A 9,909-nucleotide genomic window follows, 5' to 3' on the forward strand; every position below is an offset into this window, starting at 1 on the left:
GAGGATCTTCCCAACCCAGGGATAGAACTCAGGTCTCCCACATTACAGCAGACCCTTTACTGTCTGAGCCACCAAGGAATCAAAACTTTCTATAATCTTAGCAAATAAGAGTTTCCTACCCATGGCTTTCAGGTAGGTTCTTCCCTATGAAGTATGAGTCACTCATATGTTGAACCGCTTGTGACATGCCTGCTAATTTCTTGTTTTGCTCCAAAAGCAGTGTCCTGTAGAGAAAAATGGTAGCCTTGAAAATAGTCACAGGTCTGAGATGGCTTGAAAAACAAGAAAAAAAAAAAAAGATTTTATTATGTCTGAAAGATATTTTAAGTTCCCAGATTTGGGGACCGAATTCCCATCTCAATCGAGCTCAAATCTATCTGATGCCTAAGTCAAGAAAACACTTGGGAACTGAGAATACTACTTCTTTTTAATTAAAGAAATTACAGATAACAGAGATAAGCGTCATTTGTTGAGGGTTTACCTCTTTTCACAGTTAGGTTTCTTGTGTAGCCCCCTACTAGATTCAAAGGGTACAGGGTTTGTGACCAAAAAGTGGATTGAGCCAACACGATCTTGTTTATGATCAGAAGTGAGATGGGGAGACAGGGGCAAGTAAAGAAGCAAAGCTAGCAATGGCTTCCCAGGTGGCGCTGATGGTAAAGAACCCATTGCCAGTGCGGGAGATGTAAGAGATGCGAGTTCAATCCCTGGGTCAGGAAGATCCCCTGGAGAAGGAAATGGCAACCCATTCCAGTTTTCTTGCCTGGAGAATCCCATGGACGGGGGAGCCTGGTGGGCTACACTCCATGGAATGGCAAAGAGTTGGACACAACTGAAGTGACTTAACACATACACAGAAATCACAGGAAATGAGATACACTCGTGAACATGCATGCTGCAGTATTTCACAGACTTACACCTCATTCTGCCCCTTCCTCCTTTTCCAGCTCCAGGAGGCCTTTGGGTGGGAGCCGTTCACCCAGCTCTTTGCTGAGTACCAGACCCTCTCTGACATCCCCAATGACAACCCTGGCAAGATGAACCTGTGGGTGAGGAAGTTCTCTGAAAAGGTGCAGAAGAACCTGGCTCCGTTCTTTGAGGCCTGGGGCTGGCCCGTCGAGGAGAAAGTGGCTTCTAGCCTGGCCTGTCTGCCTGAGTGGGAAGAAAATCCCATGAGGATGTACATCTAGACTGCGATGTCAACAGTGGGCACCCAGCAGTGTGTGTTTGGAACAGGGGTGACCACAGAAGGGCGGGGGTGATCACTCGCCCACTCCACCTCCCTGTGTTTCTTGCTAGTGCGCCCTGAGCCTGAATCCTCCTTTGCCTCCTGTCCTCAGGAAGTCCTTTAAGATGCTAAGACAAAATGAAACCAGCTTTCTCAGAAAAACACCGCTGTGCTTCTTTTCTCGTATCTCTGCCTCTATGCTCGCTGCCACCCAGAGACTTGCTTTACCATCCTCGCTTTCCTGCAGAGGATGTTTCTTTGAGTTTCTGCAAGCTCTTGGCTTCTATTTATGACATTGTAATCTGATATCACTCCCTCACCCCAGCTGGCCCTGAACAAACCTTTTATCTCTAGCTCTCAGAAGCTTTCTGATTGTAAGAGAGACAGGCTGTTCTAATGGAGATGGCTGTGAACCAGCTTTGGTTCTATGTAAAGTCACTCAACTCTCTGTGCATCTGGATTCTTATTCATGACATGGGGATAAAAAACATGTTTGATCACCACCTGTGTGCACATAAGGGAGCTCTTCAGCCCAGTTTTGTGTGGACAACCTGCGAACTAAATCTCCCTTCAAAGTCTACCTCTTTGACGTTTGCATTCAGTGCCTGAGTGCCGGAGTCCAGCTCCAGCAACCAGGGATCCGACCCGAAAAGATGGACGCTGTCGGCAAGAGAAATGAGACAGCCTCTCAGTTTTCTATGGACCGCCTGTTTATTCCAAGTTTAAGATTCTCTTTTATACTTTTACAAAAATATTAGGCCAGAGGTTTGACATTTTCAGTTTCCCCTCTCCCAGATTTATTATCTCCATAAATTATTGTTGCTCTTCAGACTTCCTGCTTCAGTGATTCTTTCAGAATCAGCCTTGTCATCTATTATCTACCTCTTCTAATGTGTCCTATAGTTAACTTGTGATTACATTGTAAATCATGCTACATTCCTCAGTTTACTACTTATCTTCCTAAATCCTGTTTGCCCCTAACATCCTGAGCTCACTATCTCTCAAAAAGGCTTCTAGCTATAGTGTCTCTAAAAAGTCCTAACTTCTATAAGCTATAGTAAAATATGCTAACTTTACACCATTCCTTAAATCTTTAACCTCTAACTATTTTAATTATTTCTAAGCCCTAAATTCAGTAAACTCCTTTGCCATAGACATTCTCCTCACAAATAGGCTTCAGATATCAATCCCTCCCATGACCTCAAGCTACGGCCTATGTGCTCATCCTGGAACACTCTTTTGTAAAAGTCCTTGAACAAATGTTAATAATTAACTTTATGAATTATTTTCTGAACACAACTGCAGAAGGCTTTGTGCCTTCTCATGCTCCTCTTAAGAACAATAAGCACCTTAATATTCCTTTTCAGTCAACTCAGCCAAGGAGAGGAAAAGACAAGTCAGAATTACAAGGCCTAACTCCTTCATCCCGGGATGTGTGCCTGCAGAATGAGGAGAGGGGGCTGGGGGCGGTGCCTCCATTTTGTCAGTAATGCCTAACACGGCTCCCGACATCGCCCCCTTTTTTATTTTTTAGAGCATAGGTATAAAACTCAGTAGGTAGAGCAGAGACACTTCGTCTGAGTATCCTGAAAAGGCACGGGGCTATTACACAAATCAGAACTAACAGGCATAAGCACATGGCCGCATTAATCATTGTTGTAGAAAAGGATCCATGTAGAAAGATACCCCTCCAGATTTTAGAAGAGGGAATTAGAAAGCCATTGAGAGGAAAAGTCAGAGTCCGCCTGTTTCATATTCTGAATATCTTGATGAAACTTAGAAATATCAATACTAAAATCTGAATGATTCTAGATGCCTAAAATATGATTTCTAATGCATTCCCAAGAGTGCCTGGACTCATTCACTTGTAGAGGGGTAACGCACATCCATTTAAATTCAGCATGGCACCTTAAAGACAATTTAATTTTTAAATTTGTAATTTCTTGCCCCATAAGCAGAACAGCTTCTTCTAAAGCATTGACCTTATTTTCTATTTTCTTATCTATAATTTCCTGCATAGTAAGAGCTACGGAGACAGTTTTGGACAGCTGATCGACAAACGAGGCCGTATGCAATTCTTTTGACAGCGCAACAGCAGAAACTGTAACTGATGCAATTCTGGCAATCAAGGCAGCTATTCCCACAACCAGAGCTGCAATGAATCTCTTAGGTCAAGAAATTAAGCCATTAAGTTCATATAAAACTTTCAACGCATAATCATCAAACCATTGTCCCTCTAATTTCACAGGAACCATCAAATATGGTGGCTGCTTTACAATCATCGCAGCCTTATAATTATTATAATCATTCCCATCAACACGCTTTGATATAAAACAATCCACACATATAACATTGTAAACAGTTTCTCCTTCAGAAACTTCCAAATCACTCTGATTGCTGGCCAACAAAAAGGCATAGGGAGAATGCAAGCAGGCCCGTACGATATATCTTTGTTCATTTAAAGGTCTATATAAAGTCACAGGTGCCATGGCAGCCAGTCCTTTCCATAACTCAGGCTGCATGGGACCCGTCCCATCGAAGCTCACTAAAGGAGGAACCCATCCATCAGCATGCCACCTAGTAATTACTAAAGGCATAGGGAGAAATGAATTATTCCATGTGGACCTATAACGTTCTACATAAATCAAGTCCCATCATTGATTTGAAAGATAGGGGCACCCCCATTCAGTCAGAAAATGTCTGGTGGCAGCAATGGGAATAGATAACTTTATGGCGTACATGCATTCTTTCCAACGAGGAAAGCCAGAAATTCTGCTTATGCTTTCCCAGGCCTGTAGTCCTTGTTCATCAGAGTCAGAAGTGGGGAGTGCACAGCTCGGATAGTCCTTTAAATGAGGGGCTGCCTTTTTTAAGTCGTCAAATAGTCTTTCTTGCGCCCCTGGAATCAGCAGCTGTAAAGACCAAAAGTCTCTCCTGCCATCGCTTCTCAGAGAATCAGTAAGCATGCCTTTCAAGGAAGTGCTAATGTATCCATTCAAAACTGGAGCTGCTCCTTGTAGAGAGGAAGGTATGGCAAAGCAAATAGGTGGATAAACGGACACGCCTGAAAAATTGAAGGGAGTGCTGACCACTGTTTTAACATTATTAGGATAGATGGAAGCCCCGCCCAAAAGAAGAGTATCATTAACAAAAACACGAATGGGCTCATTCATCCAATCAACAGGCTAGAAAGAAGGTGGATTAGGCAAATGAGCCCAATGAACTTTTTCTGAGCTGGAGGGCCTCGGCTGACAAGCCAACACAGCAAGCAGAGTACCATAGGAGTGGCCTCATATCTCCCCCTTTCTATTAATTCTTCAGCTCGCTGAGCAAGATGTTTTAGCTGGCCCCAAGTTGGTACCGTGCTGGAGGTGGTTGTTTAAGTACGATGACGGCGACATCATACTTAAGCTCTGATACTTAAGGTAAGGTACATGAGGTGGGGCAGAATACTCGTTGAACTCGATCAGCATGTCTCTCCTGAAGCGCCAGGTGCCTGAAGCGATGTACTAGCGGTGAAGCCTCAGGTGAAGGGTCACTCGCCCTTTGGCATTTCCTTGGCTCCCTCAGGTCTGGACTCGATGAGCTTCTGGTCTCCCCATCTTTCCTCAGTCCCGGACTCCAGGACTCCAGGACCCCAGGGATCTTAGTAACCTCAGGGGTCCAAACAGGAGAAGTGGAATCCTGTGGAAACACACAGGCATACCCTCTCCCACAAGTTAGCGGTATGTCTGGCCCTTTCCACTCTCCTGGAAGGAGGTCTTTCCACCTAACCAGAGGCTGAGTCGTAGCCCCTTTAGGAGTCCAGTGTCTCGTCATTGCAGTCTGCCCCTGTGTGTCCACGTTAAAATGATTAATTGCAAACATAGCATGGTGTAAAACATGATGTGGAGAGGAATATTTAAATTCTCCCTGTCTTTATTTAGCTATCTCACTTTTTAAAGTCTGGTGCGCCCTTTCCACTATGGCTTGGCCTTGGGGATTATAAGGTATTCCTGTTGAATGCACTATAGAAAATTGTTGACAAAATCTCTTAAAAGCAGCAGAAGTATAAGCTGGGGCATTATCTGTTTTTATCTGTTCGGGGAGTCCTATTTGGGAAAAGCACTGAAACAAGTGCTGAATTACATCTCTTGCTGCTTCACCTGATCTAGCAGAGGCTGTAATAACATGAGAAGAGGTATCCACGGTAACATACACAAAGGACAGTTTTCCAGAGGCCGGGATGTGGGTTACATCCATGTGCCAGAGAGCATTCGGCCTAAGGCCTCAGAATGTTGGGCAATTTGGACATAACTATTTGTCTAGCTGCTTCCCTAGGGATATGAAATTCATACCTTAAACCAGCTGCATTTTGATGATGAATTTTGTGAGAATTTTTGGCCTTGTCAATCTTTTCGTGTAAGTTTAAAGCAATTACTTTATGCATCTGCCAAGGCATTTCCTTCATGCAAAGGGCCAGGCAAGCCGGAATGGGCTCTAATATGCCCCACAAAATATTTCTTATCTCTATGCTTAATTTCCTTCTGTAAATCAAATAACAAGGAGAAGATGGTAGTCTTATTTTCCGGAATATTAGCAGTTTCAATATGAGGAAATAACCCGACAATATATCAGGAGTCAGTCAAAAGATTGAAGGTGTGGTCTCTTAAATGTTGAAAAGCCCAAATAACCGCCCTCAACTCAGCTCTCTGGGCTGATGTCTCTTCAGTTACCTGAACATGGGATTTTCCATCAATAATTGTGACTGCTTTACCATTAGAGGAACCATCTGTGAAAACCAAAATTGCCTCTTCCAGAGGTTGAATAGAAAATTTCTTTGGAAAAATCACTGGATGTGTTTTCAAAAAATGCAATAGGGGGCTTGAGGGCAAATGAAACAAAATTTGACCCCTGAAATCCATCAGGGCAACTTGCCAATCATCACTATTTTGTAAAAGAAATTGCAGTTGGTCCTTATTAAATGGAATCACTATATTTGCTGCTTCTTTTCCAAAAAGTTCCACACGTCTTTTTCTACCTTTTATAATTAATTGTGCCACCAAGCTGGGATAAGATAAAACTATTTTTCTTGGGGTCACTGGTAGATGGAGCCATTCCAATGGGCCTTCTTGCCACAAGCATCCTGTAGGTGTATGCTCTGTGGCGAGAATAATTAAACCCCATCCTCTGGTAATATTAATCCTAATCAATTGATCATTTAAAGCCTGATCCACTTTAACAAGAGCCCACTCTGCCTCACTAGTCAACTTTCTCTTAGAACTGGGATTAGGATCACTTTTTAAGCAATCAAACAGAGGCTTTAAATCTGCAGTAGTCAGTTTTAAACGTGGGCATATCCAATTAATATCCCCTAATAATTTCTGGAAATCATTTAAAGTTAGTAAACGATCTCTCCACAGCTGCAATGACTCCACAGGGCATGACTCATGGCATGGGTATTTAATACCCTCCCTAAATAAGAAAAAGGAGGATTTACTTGTATCTTATCTGGAGCTATCTTTAAACCTCAGCTTTCCAAGGCCTCAATCAATTCAGATAAAGTTTGTTGCAACAAGGCTCTGTCCTTATGAGCTGCCAAAATATCATCCATATAATGTATAAATATAGATCTTTATCTTTTCCTCTAACATTTTGTACAGCTTGGTCTACAAATTTCTGACACAATGTAGGGCCATTTTTCATTCTCTGAGGCAAAACCTTCCATTGAAACCTATAGGGCTGTTTAAAATTAGCTGAAGGGAGACTGAAACCAAACCATTTATAATCTTGATCAGCCAGGGGAATGACAAAGAAAGAATCCTGTAGATCTGTAACTATGACATTATACTGAAAAGCCACAGCCACTGGGGAAGGGAGGCCTGGCTGGAGGGCCCCCATGTCTTCCATAGTTGCATTTATAGCTCTCAAATCTTGTAACAATCTCCATTTTCCTGATTTTTTCTTAATAACAAAAATGGGAGTATTCCAGGGGCTATTAGAAGGCTCTATGTGGCCGGCTGCCAATTGTTCCATAACTAAATCCTCAGCTGCCTGTAACTTTTCAGCTGTTAAAGGCCATTGCTCCACCCATACCGGGTCATCAGATTTCCAGGTAATAGGGTCGGCAGCAAGAGCAACAGCCTCTAGGATAAATTTGAATATCCCAGGCCTTCTCTATTCTTGTTGGGAACCGCCTCTAATGGCGAAACAATTCCCTGCTGATCTTTACCAAGCCCCTTATCAGGATTATACCTCATTTGCAGCATTTGATTAGTAACCTTTTCATCTGGGCTATATAAAAGCATTCCCATCTGAGATAATGTATCTCTCCCCCATAAAGAAAAAGGTAGTGAAGGAACTACATATGGACAAAAAGTGCCTTGTGCCCCCTTCTCATCTGACCATGTCAAACTTTGTGAGCTCTAGAAGGAAATGGCAACCCACTCCAGTATTCTTGCCTAGAGAATCCCAGGGACAGGGGAGCCTGGTGGGCTGCCGTCTATGGGGTCGCAAAGAGTTGGACACGACTGAAGCGACTTAGCAGCAGCAGCAGCAGCAACCAAAGGCACTGACCCTATTCTTACCAGGCCGGCACTGGTCAAGCATGTTGGCCAGGACTAGGGCCAATCTTCTCCAGCAATGCAAGAGACGTCTGCTCCAGTATCTAACAGCCCTGACATTTTATTTCCTTGAATTGAAAGATCTTTTAAAGGTCTAGAAGCTGTAATTTCCTGCACCCAAAAAGCTAGATCACTGGATCCAAATCCTCTGGGGCCCCTAGCTTGAGAAGTCAAGGTTTTTCTTGTCTGATAATAAGGTAAAAGCAAAAGCTGTGCTATTCTTTGACCTTTATTAATTTGCACAGTTTTAGTAGGCAGCGAGATCAAAACTTTAATTTCCCTAGTATAATCAGAATCTATCACACCAGGCACCACCGAAATTCCTTGAAAAGAAAGCGAGCTACGCCCCAGCACAAGTCCTACAATGCCCTCAGGTAGGGGGCCAGCCACTCCCTTAGGAATCGGAGTAACCGGCACATCACGGGTTAATATTGTTGCGGTGGTGGAACTGAGGTCCAGTCCTGCGCTACCTGGGGTTGATTGGCACGGCTTGTTGCCCATGCTTGGCAGGACATTGCCAGCAAAAATGCCCCATTTGGCCACAAGAGAAACATTTTTTATTTGTAGAATCGTTTCCATTACGATTAATCTCTCTCTCTCTTTTTTTTTTTGAGCCTGGGTGAGGCCCCCCTGAGGGGGTTTTCTCCAAGGAGCAGGCTCTGTACATTGTGCATGCGTCTGCTTTAAAAGCGCCTTTGTTTCAAAAAAAAAAAAAAAACTCTTTATCTTTCTTAGCCTTAGGCAATGCTCTGGGAGGCTTTGGAGGCAAAGTGGGGAACTCCTGGGTCCTGGGAGGCGCAAGCGGACGTGGCAGCAGTCGCCTTAAATCAGAAAGTGGTGGATAAATTTTTAAAGGTTTGCTTAAAGGGGGAGGGGGCTCGCCAGGGCGCCCGGCCACAGCGTCCTGTAAGCCCTCTCCTTCCTCGGGAGGTAGAGCAGTCTCTCTCCTTTTCTTCGTCAATGGCAGAAAACATGATCTGCGCAGAAGGTGGAGACCCACCATCCACCGCTATAGCCTCCCTCATAGGCTATCTAACGGCCTCATGACAGGAGTCCAGGACTTTTTAAATCATATTCCACAGAGCAAAAGCATCTATAGGAACCTTTTCTGGCCTGTGCAAAGTATAAAACAAACGTAGAAATGTAGACAGTCTTCCTGTGCTTACTTTAACGCCTCTATGGGCTAACATATGAAGTAATATTTCAATAAACTTTTGTCTATTCTTAGATGCAGAAAGACCCATTCTTCTAGAGAATGTTCTTACTGATTCTGTACCCTCCTCACCCTGCCTAAACTGCAGAGGGGCGCCGGCCACCCATAGGTACAAACCTAACCGTCCCGCGTTACATTCCGAGATTACTTCCTCTTCAGTGTCCCCTGTTCTGGGTGCCACTGGCCGGAGTCCAACTCCAGCAACCAGGGATTCAACCTGAAAAGATGACGGTGTCGGCAAGAGAAATGAGACAGCCTCTCAGTTTTCTATGGACCGCCTATTTATTCCAAGTTTAAGATTCTCTTTTATACTTTTACAAAAACATTAGGCCAGAGGTTTGACATTTTCAGTTCCCCCTCTCCTAGATTTATTATCTCCATAAATCATTGTTGCTCTTCAAACAGAGTTCCTGCTTCAGTGATTCTCTGGGGATCAGCCTTGTCATCTATTATCTACCTCCTCTAATGTGTCCTATAGTTAACTTGTGATTACATTGTAGCTCATGCTACATTCCTCAGTTTACTACTTATCTTCCTAAATCCTATTTGCCCCTAACATCCTGAGCTCACTATCTCTTAAAAAGGCTTCTAGCTATAGTGCCTCTAAAAATTCCTAACTTCTATAAGCTATAGTAAAATATGCTAACTTTACACCATTCCTTAAATCTTTAACTTCTAACTATTTTAATTATTTCTAAGCCCTAAATTCAGTAAACTCCTTTGCCATAGACATTCTCCTCACAAATAGGCTTCAGATATCAATCCCTCCCATGGCCTCAAGCTACAGCCTGTGTGCTCATCCTGGAACACTCTTTTGTAAAAGTCCTTGAACAAATGTCAATAATTAACTTTATGAATTATTTTCT

General features: G+C 43.3%; 1 protein-coding gene across 5 annotated transcripts in view; it reads left to right on the forward strand.

Moving 5' to 3' along the window:
• The window catches only part of LOC147373573 (TRPM8 channel-associated factor 2), a 34,608-nt gene extending 32,549 nt beyond the window's left edge, over window positions 1–2,059 (forward strand). For all 5 annotated transcript variants that reach the window (XM_086398294.1, XM_086398292.1, XM_086398293.1 and 2 more), the window contains exon 8: window positions 948–2,059. In XM_086398294.1, coding sequence (XP_086254420.1) covers window positions 948–1,190 — 243 coding nt within the window. In that variant the 3' untranslated portion in view covers window positions 1,191–2,059. The remainder of the gene's footprint in view (window positions 1–947) is intronic.
• Window positions 2,060–9,909: the final 7,850 nt, after the last annotated feature.

This window comes from Bos grunniens, chromosome 4, assembly GCF_055505025.1.
Source record: "Bos grunniens cultivar Pamir isolate PY7600 chromosome 4, Bosgru_T2T1.0, whole genome shotgun sequence".
Classification (NCBI taxonomy): Eukaryota; Metazoa; Chordata; class Mammalia; order Artiodactyla; family Bovidae; genus Bos; species Bos grunniens.